This window comes from Rhopilema esculentum, chromosome 15, assembly GCF_057945365.1.
Source record: "Rhopilema esculentum isolate cy_ngs chromosome 15, ASM5794536v1, whole genome shotgun sequence".
Taxonomy (NCBI): Eukaryota; Metazoa; Cnidaria; class Scyphozoa; order Rhizostomeae; family Rhizostomatidae; genus Rhopilema; species Rhopilema esculentum.
The window spans coordinates 6,469,305-6,489,998 of NC_142829.1; the positions used below are offsets into that span (position 1 = coordinate 6,469,305).

Below are 20,694 nucleotides of genomic sequence, written 5' to 3' on the forward strand. Positions count from 1 at the left end.
TGCATTAAGTCTAAACTCCCTCTTCAGGGCATCAAGTTTTTTTACGGTGATAGAAAATTTAGTTCTGGTGCTGACCATTAAAACTGAAACACCACAACTTAATACGTACCCCGTAATAAGAAATCCCTATAATTTCACTTGTGTATTATATACCGTGAAACCATGTTGAACGGTGCACAGGCAGTAAAAGATTTTGTAGGTGAGGTCAAGTTTGTCAACAAATCTTCTTCATACATTTGTTACTGAATAAATTAAACTTTGCATGTCACTTACTTTTGAATATGCGATGTCAAAGCACTCACTGAAATTTCCCGTTTCATCTTGATCCTAACGTAAAACATTCAGAGATAAACGAAAGGAAAATGAGGATTATCCTACAACATTACTAGTTTGCTCCTGATTTCTCTCTATATAGTGAAGATAGTTCATTGGTAATATAAAACTCAACTTTTTAAGTTAGAAAATGGGTCATCAAGTGATCAAAGCGGCCTAACGATTACTTTCAACATTTTTCGATATCTAATAACACATGGACTTTCAAATTCAGTATTTTTTAAGATATTGCGACTGATTTTGCTTGCCAAGCATCTACATTAATCCATGCATGCAACTTCATGATAATACTTACATTAGTCTCCTTAAAAAGCATTTCATTCCCTGAAACAGTGCACTGTCTACTTTTTGTCGCCTAAAATATGTTCTTATATTCAAAGGGGTGGACCCAGTCGAATTAAAGCTGATGGATGCTGATTTACTCCGACAAAACATATATTCTCAACCATTATGGGACATATGAAGATTTGTTTGATTTGTTGCGGGCCTTGTTGATACTTTAGTACCTTTTCTAAAAAAGGGTAAATTTTCATTTGAAGTTTTGTTGCTGTGTTCTGATAGAGCATTCCTTTCAAGACAACAAGGTTTCTGTCCCCGTAGAAAAATAATGTTAAGGGAGGAGGAGAAAAATTATACAACTAGCATGATTACATGATATGCTAAACGAAAGGTAAAATGAATTTCATTCCAAAAAAAGATTGGATAACGAATAAAAAATGGATCAGTCAATACTCAAAGACTTCCCTGCATACATTTAATGCCCGAATGAGACATACGATGATAAGATTTTTCAATCATACTGCAAACAAACCTTGGTTTTGAATTTCGCATTCAGTCGACATTTCAATTTTGGACATGGCTCATACTCTAAAAGAATGAATACAAAAAGATGAATATAGAAATTACATTGGTGATATCATAGAGTAGATATCATAGTAATTATAGTTGTAATTATAGATCAACCATTCAAAATAGCTAAGGGAAAAAAACCAAACATAAAAAAAAGCATAAATTGATAAGTACAGGTGGCGTAAGGACTTCATATGGTTGAAAAGACCATAAAAAACATCATATCGAGTGAGATCTCAGAACAAAACAAACGATCCAGGTTGAAAAAGTTTTGCGGTAAAAAATTTGAAAATGGCATTAAAAAAGGAAACGTTTATATACAACATACTAAAAGTCTTTCGGCTGACTTTTCTCAGAGTAAAAACGTCAGAATAAGGGTCCGTGAGCATAAGATGTAAAATATATACCCAGTTGTGAATCAGAATAACGCGAGCACATGACCGGTATAGTTGTCAAATCAGTACCGCGTGCTTAAAGAGAATTTACCACTGGAGTCCGAGAGAGAAAACGAACTCCTTCTGTCTACAAAATAGTAGCTTTTTCTTTGTACGTAGATCGATTCCAAAACTGCTAGATGAAAAGACGACTCGGCTCTGCCAATTATCCGAAACAAGTTGTCATTATTGATAACCCAGCCTGGGTTATCTAAATGATATTTTCTGATGGCAATTGTCTAGAGACACCATTTAAACAAGTGACAGTTGAAAAGGCTTTTAGAGTGTTGCAAAATGCTTGCTTTTTCAAAGCCATCTTCATATTCTAAGTGCTGGCATTCATTTAAACGAAAGTATATTTTAGTTTAATAATACTGAAATGCTATAAGCAAACATTCAAAACATCACTAGTCATTGTTTTTTTGATAAAAATTTACTGAAAGGCGACATTATCCGTTAATATGCTTTCCAATAAAATACTAAGATATTCAAGAAAAGATATATTTTGACTAGGCAGTATGTTCAGTATGATACTAGACAAGTTTATCTCGCGTTCAGCAAATTAAAATTTGTCGATCAAAATCAAATAAATTACATGATTAATAGTTTAATTCATTGCTTACTTGAATATACACAAATATTATTTTAAGCGCCCATGTAAAAAGTCTAATAAGTGCCCATGTCCGACTTGACATCAATTTTCAGAAGAGTACATCTATAATAGACCTTTCAAACAAAAATTTTCAAAAAAATGAAGGCACAACGTACCATCAGTCAATGGTTCATGTCAACAAAAGGCCCTGTGGTGTGCTGATTATAATAAAAAAGTCAGTGAGAATTAATCTTGTGTTGCTGATTGGACAAATTAACAATAGCTTTTGTATAATCAAACCAATGGGAAATCAGGAGACTGACAATATTTGTCGGCACATAGTGCATGTGTGCAGAATCGTTATATTGTTTATCATGTGAGAATCTAAACGTGAAATTGATATAAAACAAAAAAAATTTGTACTTCCGTCATTCGTGTCAACAATACTCCAAATTATGCTCAGATCACCTTTAGCAGGGATTTCCTAGATGATATAGAGGAAAATACGATTAGAGTGAGTTTCCACGGTGATTCCCCGCCAAATATGAGCATAGTAAATGTGCAGTTTGAACCACGTACTCTCACTGGACGTAAACCAAACCTCCTAAATATGAAACACAGAAGGAATAAAGGAATATCGAAATTAATTAAAAGATTGATTAGAATTTTGCTTTTAATCATTATAACTGGATTAAAAATTATAAAGTAAATAGCAAAATAGCTGATACAGATGAAAACGACAACAGACGTGTTTGGCAAGCCTGAAAACAAAGAGTGAATACACACCATTTGTTTCTGTTGCGTAGTGCACCTGAAGGAAATGTTCTTGGAGTTTGGTCCTTGCAATGTTGGGTCAAAGATGTCGATGGGGAAAGCATTCGGGTTCTTTAGCCTTGTGCAAATGTAATTCCTATGCATAAATTATAAGCTTTTAGAGAATTTCAACAAGCAGCTAAAACACAGGCTAAAATTTTTGCATGAATATCACTTGTGTGTTTTTTAAAGGATTTATATCCCGCTAGTCAACAGTGAAGAGTTAAAGACTCATTGCTAACAATGAGCCATTGCGCTACGCAAGCATCCCAAAATGCATTTTCAGAAAGTCTGAAATCAATTATGGTTAATCCGTAGAAGTTTACTGCCATTGTTTGGATTGTCGCCTGGACAATTTGACTCGCAAAGGCTCATTGTTAGCAATGAGTCTTTAACAATAAACGCTGCAGCATAAACATTAGTCGATTGGATACTTAACAATAGGTCTATTGTGGAGTCCAACCAATAGGAAATTTAGATGGCCAGCGAAATGTGTCGGGACATAGTGCCTTTCAGAACTATTTTGAACAAAATCCCTTTGCACGAAACGTGTGACAATTGGCTTTTTGTATACTAGGTAGATTTTTGTGATGTAAAAGAGCTTGGGTCTCCAATATTTTGTGACGTAACCAATGTGTGATGATCACGGTACCATAATCATTCAACCACAATTGTAGTCAATTTATCAATAATAACAAACATTTCCACCATTCAATGGTCATAAAAATTGCATTTTTTCAACTACATTTGATTGGATTCTTAAACGATATTGAGAAGCTTTCATTAGAGGATATGCCCTTCGCAATAACATTCGCAATAGCAATCCCCAACAGCAATTTTAAAATGCAAGCAAGGCCTTGTAAACTCAAAATCAAGAGAAAAAAAGTAAGGGCCAGTTCATATGTGGTGAAATATTCAACCCCAGTTGGATAGCCTGCAAAGGTCAAGACTTGGTTCATAGAAAGCGTCTTCGTCCCACTAGAGTGCGATAGCCTCAAATCCAAAACGAGTGTATGCTTTTCTCTACAAATATAACTTGCACAAATGCAATGCGCATTTTTCATCTCACGTTGACGAACTGGCTTACTGAATCGCGTTTATTTCATGCCTATATGCGTAGGATTTTTAAGACCGGATCTCTCCAAAGCTTGCGAGCCATCCCACCAAAATAAGATATCTCACTCCATCTAAGAAGATTGGTCCAAATTGTGGCCGCTCTGTCGAGGTTACAATCTAAGGCAATGTTTCTTGTCAAAAAACAGATTCAATAGGCTATATTTGAACAAGCGCATACCCTGAATTGCTGAACAGCCTTTGTTGCTCAACATTAAATGGTTTTCCAAATATGCATTCGAGAGTTGCTTTTGCATTTGTCAGTTCTGATAGCCAAAGACATGTCAACTCAACCTAGAAATCAAAATAAAAACATACCAGCTACTATGTACCACCACAGCTGCCCAAACTCGTTCGTTTAGAATTGTTGTTTTGTTTAGAATTTCATTCTTTTAAACGTTTGATTATTCTTAAAACAGGAAACAGTTAGCTACTAGAACATGCCAGCTTCTATGAAGAGTTACAATTGCCAAAACTCTGTTTCGTTTGTAATTTCATTCTTTGAAACGTTAGACTATTCTTAAGACAGGGAACAGCTACGAAAACATGCCAGCTGCTTTGTAGAGATACAACTGCCCAAACTCTGTTTCGTTTGTAATTTCATTCTTTGAAACGTTTGATTATTCTTAAGACAGGAAACAGCTATTAAAACATGCCAGCTGCTTTGTAGAGATACAACTGCCCAAACTCTGTTTCGCTTAGAATTTCATTCTTTCCAATGTTTGATTTCTTCATAAATGGAAAAAAAAGTTGCTAGTACATTGCAGCTAACTTGCAGGAAAATTGCAACAATCAAAACTATGTTTCGTTTCCTATAATATATATACTTCTTAGTAAAGGCCTAGACCAATGACCGTATACACTAACAACCATCTTAGGGAAAGGATATCATCGTTTACAAACTCGAGTACCTTATGTTTTTCCGTGTAACCGTCGTTCAAGTCTTCACTTGGTTTCAACGTTGTAACATCAAAGTACAAATCAATGTCCTCGAATGGTCTGCATTCTGGCAAATTTATGACAGCTTCACTGGGCTTTGAACTATCGACAGCAATATTCATTGCGCATTTCGTTTCAGATGTGGTTTGGTTCCGTGACCTCACTATTACGGAGCTTTGATGTAAAGAAATAAATTCCAGTCCAGAAGAGGACGACAATTGCACTGCAGATAAATTGGGAATAAATCCTAGACCATTTGTCACTGTCATACGCATTCTCTGCTTTATTCCAAGAACCCCGCATTCAGCTACAGTTAAGAAGAAAGCAATTTAACTGACAAAAACCGAATTTTAACCAAATGCAATTGCTTCTCTGTGTTTGGCAGATAACAGCTTAAAAAGCACCCATATCTATCAACCGATCATTGTGATATACTTCAAAGGACATCAAAGTACTACCAAATCAACAAAAAATTAGAAGATATTAAAGATAATGTGTCCAGCTAAAGCAAGCAACTCTGCGGGGATTTTCTGAAAAATGTGATTTTTCATGTGATCACCCCAGCCATTACGATCGTTTTGTTTATCTACAGTGCGAGGCATTGGGAGCAGTTTTGCATCGCAAGATAACTGACCAATCGCAAGCTGTTATTTTGATGGATGGCTTGACAAGTTGGGTATACGCAGTCCTTTCATATGGACACATTACCCTTAAGCTAACAAGGATTACAGATGAAGACATAACTGTTTTTAGGTACGGAAAATATTCTAGCGTCGTAAATGCTCTCATCATTTCATTTAACACCATTAACGTGAACGGTGCTTTGATGCAGAAACGCAACATGTCATAATAGTAGAAGCTCTCTCTACGATACGCTTCTCCAAAGAAAACTTTGTTGAGAAATGATTATCGTGTAAATTAAATGCCTAAATGGGCCGCATCATAAAAAAGGGTATTAGCATACTCTCATCACCGCAGACAGTGAAAATTCAATAATTGTCACTTAATATTGCACTCCTTTATGCAAATATATTGCAAATTACATAAATGCTCTTAACGTTTGATGAAAATGAAAATTGAGCGTTGATGAGTGCAATGTTGAGAGAAAAATTAATGTTCGTAAAGTTCCGATATCTATGAAAATCTAAACCAACTTACTGGGAAGGTTTGAAGTCCAGCTAAACTTTGGCGGATCTGCTACTACTAGGAAAGAGTTTGATTCTTGAGGCAGGTCAAGTTTTTCACACAAGACAGTGTTTCCAATCTTGCAACGAAGATCATGCAAATAATATTTTCCAATACGCTCCACCTAGACAACAAAAAGACGTTGATTCTCTAAAAAAGCAAGTTAATGGGGGGGGGGGGGTATAATTTCTGATACTAAAAATAATCAATCTGCTTCATTAAAATTTGTGTTAGGCAATGGTTTTCATTGTTGCCTAGCGAGAGAAGTCAGAATCCTGATTTATTCTGAAACACTGATTTTCAAATAGTCATTCCATGGGCTTTCAAATAGTTCTACAACAAAACTACAATTTTTATGATTAACAGAAACCTAATAGAATTGAAAAGATACAATTCGTCTGTCTATGGATACCTTGGATATTGGTGGATATTTTCAAAGGGAAACCTGTCAACAACGGGACAGAAAGAACTTAAAAAACATATGAAAGCCTGCAGATATGAAAAATAAAACCAATTGTCAATAAGGAATGCAAATAATAGAAAACTTTACTAATAGAAAAAGAAGCTTAAAACTAGTACGGAGAAAACTTTCCATGCAAGTTATTGTGTATCTTGATTGCAAACCTGAGCTTTTTTGAAAAATGTTTAATTAAACTCTTTTATATTGTATATTGACAAGTCTTGTAAATATTTCATCTACTTCTTTCTTTACTTCTTTCTTATTAATGATTCTATGAACATTTGAACTAATAAGTCAACTTTTGAATTGATAAGCCAACAACAACATCAACTTATCTATGTATGTTTTTTTGTTAATTCAACCATAATAACATTGACAGTTATCAAAATAATAATACCTTGGCTGTCAGTTTGATAATATTCTCACCGACTTTCAGTATTTTGGGACCTGATACCAACGTGCTACCTCTTTCCTCTTCTACAACGATAGGAGTGCTATCTTCCATTTCAGAAACGGAATGGTCATCTAATACATTGTCAGAGGCTTCATCTATTTGACTAAAACGATAGCAAATGATTAGAAAAAATCTACGAACAAGGTAGGCTCAAATTCATTGCAATATCATGTGCAGGCAAAATAATTTTACTATTGAAAAATCTTTTACTAACTTTGATAGCTAGTGACATTTAAACAAGAGCTTCAAAATTCTGTAGAGCTACGAGGGGCTTAAATTGCATTTAAAAAAAGCATATAGCGTCAACTGTTTGAAAAACCAAATTCTATTATTGCGTTTATTTAAATCTCCTCACATTTTGCGGTAGGAATGTTCTAGAATGCCCTAGAGATTTCAAATATTTGCATTACGGTTAACTGTTGCCTACTTTGTGATTACCCACCTATGCAATATTTGAATTTTTTTTATAAGAATGTCGAAAAAATCAAGGAGGTTTTCCATTCGCTATTCTTTGAACTAGTAGTTACTCCTTGTAGACATCACGAAACCTTGCAAAAAAAGCTTTTCTATTAGACTTTAAAATGAATATATATTTCATACAGAGACTGTGCAAAGTCAACTTAGAACCGTCCTGTTCTATAGATCCTAGTTTCCTTAAAATGGAGATTGTACAGTCTAATTGCGTGAATTTCACCAAAAGTGAAAATAATTCGATACAAATGACACCAACCTTTCGCTACAACCACTTTGCGTAATCTCGATTTCATCAGATTTGCTGTCATCCTCTATGGAAGATTCTGATCCTGAGTTTGTATCCTCGCTCTGTTGAACGTCAGTCTCGAATTCATATTGTACATTATCTTGAGCCTCGTTATCGTGACTCTTTCCTTGTTCAGACCGAGATCGCTTAACCGTAACGGAAGGTGATTCTCTTTCGGTTGCAAGCAGTTCTGTCCAGACTGTTTCGCTTGGTTTACTGGGGAGATTCCTAGTTGCTGCACGATTCTTTGATGATCCAGATTTCTTTGCTCTTGAGCATTTAGCTATAATCTCAATATCCTCTACATTGATATCTTTAAGCATATTGTTTTGCAGGGTCACAAAAACATTAACTATCTCCCCGATATGAATTAGGCCGCCACTCAGCTCGATTCGGACATGCTCTATGTTGATGACTGAGGTCAAACTTATACTTAATACGCCTTCAGTTTTCTGGTAACAGTTTGTCAAAAACATATCGGCATACGACAAACGTTTATCAACAGACAAAATTTTTGTACAAGAGAGATGGCCTAGCGTGGATAGATAAAGATCAAGTGACTTTCCATCTGGATGACATGCAGCGAGCAGTTCCATTACATTAATATGCAGAATTTCCCAACCTGACAAGCGATATTCATTTAGAGTAGCCATCAACTCATTCACTGCAAAGTCATACTTCTCCAGCATGTAAAAATATCTTGCCATATCAAGAGAAACTCTCTTTGCACATCGAAATCTACGACAGTTTTCATAAAACCTCTTTGACTTTCCGCAGAGTGCTATGTACCTTTTACTGAAAATCTCCTGAGAATTAATTGTTGCCATTAGCATTTTCGAGCCGGTTTCTGTGTCTTCATGAAGTTGTTGGCTGATGCAAAGCCCTGAACTTAGTTCCTTTAACATATCATCAACAGGCTGTTTGCCTGGAAGTAGATGACATTCTTCCCCAATCGAATAAAGCTTTTCCCGAGCATAATCAAATAGCTGTGCCAAATATGAGATTACGGTGTTGTCTGACATCTCTTCCTCTCCGATACAACTAACGTATTCGAGACAAGATGAAACAACCGAACAGGCAGGAACACAAACAGAAAGGCCAGTCTGGTAAGCAAAATATATTTATAAATGCTTATTCTTGCAAAACATGTCTTGATAAAATACTTTACTTTGTAGTTAGCAGGGAATATCATTCTATCAATGCTGCTCACTGGCAAGGAATTTATTGGTTGTTTACACGATGAATCAATCAGTCTACCACTTCAGTACAGTCGATAAGTCATGGAGCTTAATTGCCTTGCTGCAGTAATTAAGAAATTGGGCTAAAAATCCAGGACTAACTAATAGCTTGGGCACTCGCCTTCACTCCCCCTGCAACAAAAAGCTGACTTGTGGCAACACTGAAGGGGGGAGGGGGATTGCGACGATGGACGGAACTGGCCTTCTACTTTATCACGCTATTGTCCAAGGACAACTGGACTTTCTAACAGGTATCTCCTCTACAAGACCCACAGTTCCCTTAACCTTTACCCTTACCTTAATTAACTGAGAAAACGAACTGTTTTGCATTTCCACTTTGAGCATAAAGCAGCAACACAGAGAAGGGAGAAAAAGCGGTTATACTTACAAGGAGAAGTTTTGTCTCATGCACCGTTGTTAATAAAAACATCAGAAAATTCGATGGAACCTCCAATCTTTTCCCCATGCTCAGAAGCAACTGCCATTGTCGTATGGAAATGTAATTTTTGAGCTCCAATATCGATGCTTTTCCGCCATAAACAACATCACGGTGATACACAATTGCTTCGTATCTAAGCGATATTCCATCCCAACAAAAAGGTGTCTTCGTCCACCGTCTCATCACAGATGGATTTCCTTGAGATTGATTTAACAAACCTCTCTTAGCAATTATAATGTGACGTTCAAATTAAAAGAGCTATCAAAAAGCATTATTCTACTTGTGATTTTAGGCTCATTGCACTTTCACGATAGTCCAAGTTTTCTTACAATGAGGACTTATTCTATATATTGCTAAAGAAAAAAAATTTCCATTAGATTTATAAGACCGAAAGGCAATTGATAAGCTACTTGTTAGTGAACCCGATATCATTTTGTGAATATTTGATGATTGTTATGTAGAATGTAAGAGCTACAACGGTTGGAAAGGGAAGAAAACTATTTGTGTGTTTTATAGATTACACAAAATCATTCGAAAGAGTTAAACACGAAAATAAGTTGTAACTCTTGAAAAATATTAAACACCCCAATATGAAATAAGGCCGATCAGCAATGTAGGGTAGACGAAATAAAGAAAAGAAGCGCCATGGCAAATCTGGCATTCCAACGACACAAAGAATGGTTCAACAGCAGCATAAACAAAAAACTAAACATTCATAGAGCTTATGTTTGATCAGTTTTTCCCTATGGATGTAACGCTTTAAGGCCTTTTTCCTTATGGTTTACCGAAGAATGCTGAAGTGGACGGTTAGAATAAAGAATGAGGAAGTACTACAAAGAATGCACCCTACTCCTAGATTGAAAAAGATCATTGCAAAGGGAAAGTTGCGCGTTTTTGACTTGTTGCAAGAGGATCAAGTGGTTCAGTTTTCTGTAAAGTTATCAAGGGTTCTATTTCGAGCAGCAGACCATATGGAAAGCAAAGGAGAACCTGGATAGATGATGTTAAAGAGTGGGCAAACATCAGAAGCTATGGTACCTAAAAAGGACGTCAAATGACAGATTTTATGGGAGCTATGGTATCCTAAAAAGACAGGGTTTGATAGAGCTATGGTATCCTAAAAAGACAGGGTTTGGTAGAGCTATGGTATCCTAAAAAGGAGTTCTAATGACAGGGTTTGGTGGAACACTATGGCTAGGGAACAACAGATAACGTAGATGCTACTTAGAATAAAAAAGAATAGTGGATATAAATTTTATTTTTACTTCAGTCTAAATTTGTAAACTTTTTAAGTGAAGGGCCATTGAAAACCAATATTCCTAAAGGGCTACCTCTCCTTAAATACATAAACATTTTATCTTGGATTGTACTTGATACGATTGAAACTTCAGATTTAACCAGGAACCTAGGCTGCATCTCAATCCTAGATGAAATGATTGAGTTGCTTCCTAGGAATCATAAATTAAACATTCAGTTGGCAGTTTCAACAATATGTTATCTTCTTTTCATGCAAAACGACCAATGTGAGTGGTAAATTTTCATTAGAGGCACTATGTTCCGACAGTTAAACGTTTATATTAACACTACACAGTGGCACATCTTTAATAGAGAAAGTATTGAAATTAGTTCTGCGTCGCTGATTGGAAATGTAACAATAACCTGCTGTGTAGGGCAACCAATAGGAATTTGGATGACCACCGAAATTCATCGAGGGATAGTGCTTGTAAGCTAAAAATTCTTACCATTATGGTCTTGCTCAGACAACATTTGGGAAATGAATGACTTCAGCTCTTCATAACAAGCAAACGACTCTTGATAGTGTGCTGCGAAGTTATAAATACCGGCCACCTCCTCCTTAAAAGTATATGGCAGCTTTTTATTCAAATTGAATGTAAAAAAATGTTCTAAAACATCAATAATATCGAGCATTGTCTGATCCTTTTTAAATATCTTGCCACTAGGATGCAGAAAACAATGCTGATATCAGAAGTTGTTTATAATCATTCATTAAGAAAATGTTCAAGGGAACACCAAAAAAAGCTTTCTAGCTTAAAAAGAAATAATCATCTGGTAAGCTCCTTTAAAACTCCTAATTTCTTAATTTCGAGGAGTTTTATTTTGAACATAGATTATTGAAAGTTCTTTCATTTTTAGCAAAAACAGCTAGCTTTTAAGAAATAGAAAAAATTATCGGCAGAATCAATAAGTCGAAAGGTATAAATAGTTTTTATGTGGAATATTAACGAGTAGTCCAGTTATTGTTAAAAACAAAGCAATCCATTAGCCTGTGAGTAGTTTGGAAAAAGCCCCATACACTTAGCTGTAAATATTCAAGAAACGACCATGTTGGCTCCGGATGCCTCTGTTTGTGTTCTTGTAGCCTATCATCAACTGTGATAAGATGATTTTTAATTGAAGACCACAGCAATTGTCGAATCCTTGTCATGAGAGCTTCCCAGCAAGAGTCCACTGCTTTCCTTGGCTCCCATAGCTGAGCAACTCTAAAAGACAATATACAGTATATGTTAAAAAATTGTTGATGCCTTCCTCGCAGCTTCTGAGCTGAAAGGTGTAGGAATGAATGGGTCATCAAAAAAAGACTGTCCATGTTGCAGGGTCATGAACGCAAAGGCATTTTGTTTGTGTCTTAATAGAGGCAGAAGCATTGCTTTTGTTTAAGATTTAAGGTTGCATTTGCTAAATATCACAGTAATGAGTTTCTTGTCAACCAATGTAAATTTCGTTAAATTAAAAGTCTAAAACAAAAATGAATGAATAGATAGATATATTCGGTAACACAGCATTTTATATAAACTGGCAACATACAAAATGTTTATTTGAAACTAACGATATAAAAATGCAATTTGGGGCCTATCATTAAAACAGTCCAAGTGCTAGGGTGAACTTAAAAGGCGTAAGAATGGAATCATATGGTTACCATTTTGGTTCATTAGGATTGGAAATCAGCTATCGTTATGTTGATTTTCATATAAAATCATTCAGTTTTAGGTTCTGGTTTAGGTATATTAGTTGAAAATTCCAAGCAACATGCACAGTTCAAAATAAAAGAATAATAAATTTTGAAAATTCTAATGGGAAAGATAACATTTAGGTACAGGTCTTCTGTCCACCAACAGAAATAGCAAAATGAATAGACAGTCTACCACGAAAACTCCCTGGACTCCTGGAAAGAGATACCTAGTATGCAACAGGCACTTCTTTCCGTCCATTTACATACAATCCGCTTAGTCACAGAAATTCTTTCAACTCTTCATATATGAAATCATCGACGAATTCATCGCTCAAGCCTAGGCCTCAACGACTGCTAACGCTGATTTATTTCAGTAGCTTCTAAAAAGCGTTCTTTCTTGATGAAATGCCAAAGATTCGATTTAATTCGGGCAAACGAACCAAAATTTGGTCTTTCACAAAGCATAAACAAGCATAAACCCAAGGAATCACAACAGAACAGGTGCGGTCTTTCACCCTAAATCTCGACCTAGTTCCATATATTTAGATAATTGATCAGTAAATTTTCGCTTCAATGCTTTTAAAAAATGCTTTCTGTCACTTAATATAATCAGTGAACTTAGATAAATTTCGCTCATTCGTTCGTGCCTTCGTTCCCTCGTTTTCGTTCGCTCGTTCGTTCGTTTCTTTGCTCGTTTGCTCGTTTGCTCGTTCACTCGTTCACTCGTTCGTTCGTTCATTCGCTCGCTCGTTCGTTCGCTCATCCGTTCGTTAGCTCGTTCGTTCGCTGGCTCACTCGTTTGCTCGTTACTTTGTTCGCTTGAGCTACGCCTGTGCACAAAACAATTTTCGCGAATAAACACTTACAGTAAATCATTTTTTCTCTGTTTGCAATGATTTAAAAAAAAGCGCTTAGGATTCACCTTATTGTTTCATCTTCATCCCCAAAATCGGCTTTTAAATGTTCATAAACAATATCCTTTGAACGAGTCATCCTTCTTCGTGACTGTTTTTTAACGTAAATTATCAACCAATCGTTGATGCTGCATGATTTTAAATGGTTTCTCCAATGTTCGATCTTTTGTTTTGTTCCATGCCGGTAGTCTTTGTTTTCCTAAAATGATAAAATCCAGTTATCAATAAGAAAGAGTCTGGAAGACTTGAAACAAAACTAAATTTCCAAAAATGTGCATCTAAAATAAGGTTAGAATAAAGTACACCCCTTTTTCAAAAAAACCAGATATTCTTTGCAGACACTCGATGTTCTTATCTTTTGGATAAAAAGAGTATCGTGTTCTTGATGTTGCTCTTATTTCAACATTGATTTTCCTATGCGATTAATTGCTTCTAAGACCACTAAACAACAGCTTCGTATGACTTTTAGCAAAATAGTTGATTTGTTGATGAAATCTGTTCTGCTAAGTTGACACATTGTTGACAACTTTTGAACACACATTTGTTTTTGTGATTTTCTTTTCATTTGAGGCTCGGAGCCTAGGTGTTTTTATAAAAGGTGTTTTTATTAAAAAGAGTAGCAGCCTTTCTACTAGATTAATCTTAGCTAGAAATTGGTTGCAGAAAATCGCAAAATTCAAGTAAAACCCACAATCGAAGCTTAATCGAAGCCACAACATGATTGATTCTAAAGGAGAGACGATGGCCTAGCCAATTTTATCCATCATTAATGCGAGGAGCTGTTCACGAAGAAGCCCTTCAGCTTAAGTATATTTGCAAATCTCACGTAAATGCAGATGGTCATTATAAATTAAGTGAATTGAGTATCAGGGTTGATACGTTACAGCTACAGCACAGTCAAATTGTTATAGATTGCTGAATACTGTTTTCTCTCAAGGTCTCAGCATCATCCCATCCCAAATTAAATGAATATTTTTTAAGATTCTATTTATTAAATCATATAAAAATTGATCAGTTAGAGATCTCAACGTAGCAATAATTATTTTGTCAAAAATGCCATATTTGAAACATGCCCTTTTAATGAAATAGAAAATTAAAGAAGAAACATTTTGTCGGTCATGCCAAAAAGATAAGGAGGTTCCATTAAAATAGAGGTATTAGTTGGTAGACGAAATTTTATCGAGCCATCCTGCAGTCATTTAAATTTTTTGTGTTAAAATGGCTTTAGGTTATTACACAATCTCAGGGACGTGCAACCCTCAAATTCTTGTGTTTACAAAGACTTTTATAACTTGGTGGCGATGCAACAACCACTATTTCTGAACACTGCTCAGTTGCTGAAAGATAGCAGTTGTTTGTCTCCCTAAAAAGATAAGCGAAACGCACCGAGCAGGTTGTCCAGTACAGGTGAAGAAGAGGTCGTTTTGTCACAAAGCCATCTATTGTTCCAGTCAGCTGCTCTGTACTGAATGTCTCAAGCGCAGCTTTGAGACAGACAGTGTTTGTTGTGCTTTCTCCCTCCCTGTGATAAAACAAATTTACTTGGAAGGCGTTTGCAAAAAATCATTAGGGCCTCGAAACTTTAAAATTCTTCAATTCAAACAAAAGCTGGAAAAGACAATAAAGTCAATTAATAAAAAAATTGCTGATAAAGAGTGATACTAAGAAAGAGCAATACGTGTTTTCTAGGATATCTTTTATGTGTCTACAATGCCTAGAACACTCACTAACTCCCTCTCCCTAGCTATTCCAAGCACTGCTTCAGATCATAAAATATCAGTATAACAAGTTTGTTATAATTTTTGTCCTCGTTTTATTTGGCTGAGCCATTAAGAATTGCTTCTCAGTTTAAAAAACGCAACTGCGTATGTGAAAATGTACCTCTTCCATATGTAAGGCTTCAAAGGCAGGCATCTTTCAATTTCTTGTGAAATTTTGAGATACACTTCTTCGTTGCCAAAATCTATAAGGAATCATGAGTGTTAACAAAGTAAAAGCAAAAGAGTAAAATAATATCAAGGAGAGTACAATTAAATGAAAAGGTACATTATGGCTCTAAGCCATTAAAACATGTCTGCTTATGCTGTACTCCTGTTGTTCCATTTCCATCCGATTGTGCTGGGATTTTATAATACTCAGATTATATTTACATTAGATTTTAAAGTTTCGATCGCTTTCTTATACTAGTTTACCCTTTCCACTACCACAAAGTATTTCTAACAATGACTACAAAACATTGGTAGAAAAGCAGACAATTTAAAAATATGTGAAAAGGTGAAAAAAGAAAAAAGTTTTCAAGATCCAATCAAATTTTGCAACTTAAGTTGAATCATTGGTTTGCTGCAAGTCTGGAACTAACTTTAAGGCTTCACCTACCAACCTTGTACCTGTTAAGTTTACATTTCCAAATTCCTTAGGTATATTGCTCTATTTAACTAAATTGTTTCTTTAGTATGCTCTTAAGTATTATTTCTCCATTCTGTGATCTTGATTTCCACAGGAAATTTTTCTGTCACCAGTTTGAGTGCATAAAAGGCTGTTTACTACCATCAATGTTGATAAAATTATGAAAATAAGTTGAGATGTTACAAAACTTAAGAAGTTGAAGTAAGACATAATAGAAATGGGCTGGCTTTCCTCTCATTCTAAAGTTTGGTACAGATTACAATGCATAGCATGTTATGGTCGCCTCCTAATCTCCAACATCCATTTAGTCAAAAACTCTATAAACAATGAACCATTCTCTCACATCACCGAGACACCTTGAGGTCACAAAATCTCCTGGTAGCTTTATTCAAGAATCAAAATCTTTGGCACAAAGCATAGGCCTATCAAAGATCAAGTTGAATGATTTTGGTGCAAAAAATTAGAGCTTAGGGGCATTATTCTAAGTAGGATGGCACAAAAAAGCAGTCTTTTTAGCAGCAAAAGGTCAAAGACTACATAGCCGGGCTACAGTAGTGACTGCATGTTTAAGCACTAAGCAAATTGATATCTTGAGCAAACAAATTTGCCATAAAGAAAATATCAAATTAACATTGGGCTTCACTGGTCTCAGATGGTATTTATTTAGGAAATATAAATTATCAAGCATGGGAAGCAGAAGTGGCGAAATGACATTACAGCAAGAATAAACCAGAAAATGAAAAATGACCACTAAACATCAAATAGTAAAAAAGGAAAGAACAGAGACAAGATCAGTGATTCCAGTTACAGTGGACAAGGTACACTCTTTATTGCCGTATTCTTCCTATAAGGGGTACTACACCCCAATACTCACCCCTAAACAAACCAAAGCAATGAAAAAGATAATATATTCATATTTATAACTTTGTTAATTCAAACAGTCTTTCTGACAATCTTCTCCATCCCAGTGATTTTTGTTTTGTTTTTAACTCTTTGCTCTTAGCCATTTGTTCTTAAATCTCACTTCATAAACTCTCAATGAAATCAGGCAGATCAAACAATTTTGATCACAAAAGAACTGGTGTATCTATGACAGGAGGTTTAGTCTGCTAGATGTTGATTTCATAATATGGAAAACTTTGCACCCTACAGGAAAATAAAATAATTTTCATACTTTTCATACAATATAATTTTTATGCCCTGGTGAGAGTATAAATTGCCTCTATTTGTAGGATGATAACACACCATGCCCCCTCTCTTGTGACACCCCTGGAGGGGGGTAGTCCTAGGGGCCTAACAGAGGGTCTGGTCAGTTTGAGGGTTCTACCCAATGGCTACCAAATGGTCCAATTTAGGAAAATAGCACTACCACTTTGAGTATTTTAAGTAGTTGCTACCTCATGGGAGGGGGGGGGGTACTTCTAATTTACTGCTTAGTTGATATTGCAATTCTTATGCGATTGTCATTTTGGGGTTTTGTTAAAAAGCTACCATTTGAGGGTAATTTTTAGCATTCTAGCTTTGGCCCTCTTTGACCATGACCATACCCCTGTCAAGCCTTAATGAAAGCACCCCCTGGGGTGACACCATTGAGAAAAATCATATCTCAACTTGATCATGGAAAATCAGTGTCACTTTTAAATAACAAAATCCATGAAATCCAGTGAAACTTTTTTCAATTGAATTATTTAATCACCTTTGTTGTTGCAGCCTGCAGTACAGCTATAAACGAAATTCAAAACTTCCATAACACTACAATAACTGCAACTTTGTCCAACTTTTTGAGTCAGGGTTATACCATGACATTAAGTCTGTGGAGGCACCAGCTACTGCAAGGTTGGAGGGCAATTGGAGAATATGCCCATTATGTGTGATTTACTGCTATGTTTACCAGGTGTTTTTTCCTCCTTTTCTATCCACTTAAGGAAGAATAAAGGGGACCATATTTGGAAAAAAGGGGAGCTTATTATCTCCAAATTACCACCCCTCCATTGCCCCATCACTGTCTTACTTGTACCTTATCCCCAGAAGGAAGTACCTACTACTGGAGACGTCATCTACGTTTACTATCTAAGACTGTTCTAAAATTAATGTAAACAGAAATTAAATTAAAAATTTAAACCTCCTACATTCCAGAAGATATTTTGCTTCCGTTTCTGCAATGGGCAGGGATAGTGTAATACGTATTCATTATTTGCGATGGGAATTATGCATACTTTTCCATCCCCCTCATTGTAACGACTACAAACAGTTCTCTAATTTCCACCGACTCGTTAGCCAATCATATCTTGGTTCATTCACAGTAAAACAATAAAACCAAATATACCACACCATGTTTACACGCGTGTTGTTGCAGATTACATATAGAAAAAAAAACTTTAAAAATAACAAAAACCATCTGCCATCTGCATTCAAATGAATTTGGCCTGATAAAATAATTCTCGCTAGTATCAAAAACGGTAAAGGATAGGATATGTACCAATTGTATTTTTCAGAATGATGGCCTAATTCTTGGGCCTAATTCAGGTCTTACTTCGCCTTTTTTTTTAAATAAGAATTTTGGCAAAACTTACTGGTGATGACAGGCAAAAAATTGATACTCCCATCATCTTTATGATTATTGCGCATTTCCATTTCATCTGTTGTTATAGTTTCTTTCTAACTCCATTGCTTTAGAAAAAACTGGACCCAAACCGTGCACGGATCCACCTGCCAAAGAAGAAGGAAGTAAAATCTAACACTAACAATAGAGCTGAGGGCTTTTCAGAGGCTTCATAGTGTAACAGAAAAGATGTTTACAATTTAAATCTATTGGTTTTTAATCTTTGTAAGGTAAATAAGTTAATAAGCATTTGTTTTGTAATATTTTGGACCACAGTTTGCCCTTTTTGAATTTTTTGAATCTGTGTGTCGATTAATCGTTGATAATCGCATTGCAACAGCTTTATTTTTCTTTAACAAATAAAAAGTGTGCGTGCCGCTTTTTTATTCCCTCCAGCACTTCTTCGTTCATCGCTTTCCTACACATTTTTTAGGTTGCAGGCCTCGTTTTATTTTGGGTGACCTGATCTATGAAATCTTTAATAATTTTTATAAAATTTGAATATACGCTAAACAGCATGGATGTTCTTATTTCACGGAACTATAAATATTTAATTTGGAAGAGATTTTGCAAGAGGCACGTTTTAACGTGATATTAGTGAGCAAATTTTGATGCCAAAATGCCTGCAAAAATTACTTGGAACATCGAGCAATATGTGTTGTACTTAACTGTGTTCAATTTTTTTCCTAGTTTTATATATTTCTGTTTCCTCCTCAAGAACAATCTAGTTAGGTAACATAGCTCGGGCAAACAATTGACCAGTCACAAGAAAATGTAATTCCTGATCTCCAACGTAGTTTTACAGAAAATCAACATTGTTGCCAGGAGGATGGGGTGGCTGAATTTGTGTTCAAAGACGTTTGGCAGAAATTTTGCATAATTTGGTGCGGGCACTCTTCCTTGTACAATATCATAAAAATAATGAGGAATATTACAAGAACTCTTGAACAAGCCTGCCGATAATAGATAATGATCTTCTGTTTTTAAACAGGCAAGTTTGACTTAAACCTCATTCATTTGAATAATATTTACATTCCCACAAGTGTTCAATATATTCACCCTGGTTTCCACATCTTCTGCAAAGAGTATTAGTGTATGCCCCCCCCCCCCCCTCGACTGTAATACTTCTTGTACAGAGTTCATAAGAATGTGGTCCAGTTTGGTTGTTTTACATATGAGCGGAATGGGTTCTTCTGAAAACAGATCTATTTGGCGGCTTTTGGCTACAGGCAAGGTAGTCACAAGAACGAAAATTTGGTAATATGCAGTCCCTTCAAACCATCTATTGCTCTCCTATCGCTTTTGTCCATAGTCTACACTGTTGACTTTATTTATCAAATTCTTATCACGGTATGTTTCCAATATATTGATAACCTTGCATTGAAGTTCTTATCAATAAGTTGAAGCTCAAAAGTTTTAGAGAAGAAGTGATTGCTTCTTAATTTTTACAAATTCTGTCTGCATTATCTTTGCATATCATCATATCAAAAAGGATCAACTCCAAAGTAGGATTCGAATAATATAATGCAATAAACTCGCAACACACATACAAAATATAGTGTGCCAAATTATGTTTGAAGAATCGAATGACAGATACAAGAGCTTTCTCCCGGATTCCTTTTTACAATTGGACTGTACATATTTCATCAAAACCCGGAAATCAACATCGGAAGCTTTTTTCTCTTTAGAGCAAGAACAGATTCTAAACGTAATTTTGTTAAAATTGAACGAGTTAAAGTAATGAATGAAGTCCTGCCTTTTAATAAAAATAGACAATAAACCAAGATAGGTTGGTGACAATTTCCAAAATCTTTCTTTCTGCTGTCCTTTCTATTTTCTACCTCTTCCATCTACCATCTAAAATTGAGCGAGTTAAAGTAATGAATGAAGTCCTGCCTTTTAATAAAAATAGACAATAAACCAAGATAGGTTGGTGACAATTTCCAAAATCTTTCTTTCTGCTGTCCTTTCTATTTTCTACCTCTTCTTCTGCCAGCACTTTCGATCATTTTTGTTTGCTTGATATCTTACTTTCTTTTCTTTTTCATATCATTCATGAAAATAGGTTTACTTTTTTCATTAACGCATGCATACCTCTATAACTAGTATGTTTTATCTTTATAGGTAGTAGCCACGTCATCAAAGTCATATGGCTCGAAAGCATGACGGGAGCTACTTCTTTATATCCTATT

General features: G+C 35.5%; 1 protein-coding gene across 2 annotated transcripts in view; it reads right to left on the bottom strand.

Moving 5' to 3' along the window:
* Positions 1 to 18,819, bottom strand: part of LOC135685749 (trafficking protein particle complex subunit 10) — a 35,294-nt gene extending 16,475 nt beyond the window's left edge. Inside the window, exons 1-16 of one of the 2 annotated variants that reach the window (XM_089112852.1) lie at positions 18,474 to 18,819; positions 15,376 to 15,457; positions 14,881 to 15,016; positions 13,503 to 13,693; positions 11,924 to 12,110; positions 11,352 to 11,463; positions 9,559 to 9,806; positions 7,903 to 9,035; positions 7,116 to 7,275; positions 6,232 to 6,382; positions 5,046 to 5,380; positions 4,316 to 4,428; positions 2,995 to 3,118; positions 2,632 to 2,692; positions 1,145 to 1,200; positions 274 to 327 (exon numbers count right to left, since the gene is read on the bottom strand). In XM_089112852.1, coding sequence (XP_088968978.1) covers positions 274 to 327; positions 1,145 to 1,200; positions 2,632 to 2,692; positions 2,995 to 3,118; positions 4,316 to 4,428; positions 5,046 to 5,380; positions 6,232 to 6,382; positions 7,116 to 7,275; positions 7,903 to 9,035; positions 9,559 to 9,806; positions 11,352 to 11,463; positions 11,924 to 12,110; positions 13,503 to 13,693; positions 14,881 to 15,016; positions 15,376 to 15,457; positions 18,474 to 18,534 — 3,204 coding nt within the window. In that variant the 5' untranslated portion in view covers positions 18,535 to 18,819. The remainder of the gene's footprint in view (positions 1 to 273; positions 328 to 1,144; positions 1,201 to 2,631; positions 2,693 to 2,994; positions 3,119 to 4,315; positions 4,429 to 5,045; positions 5,381 to 6,231; positions 6,383 to 7,115; positions 7,276 to 7,902; positions 9,036 to 9,558; positions 9,807 to 11,351; positions 11,464 to 11,923; positions 12,111 to 13,502; positions 13,694 to 14,880; positions 15,017 to 15,375; positions 15,458 to 18,473) is intronic. The other variant, XM_065201806.2, reaches the window with a different exon arrangement.
* Positions 18,820 to 20,694: the final 1,875 nt, after the last annotated feature.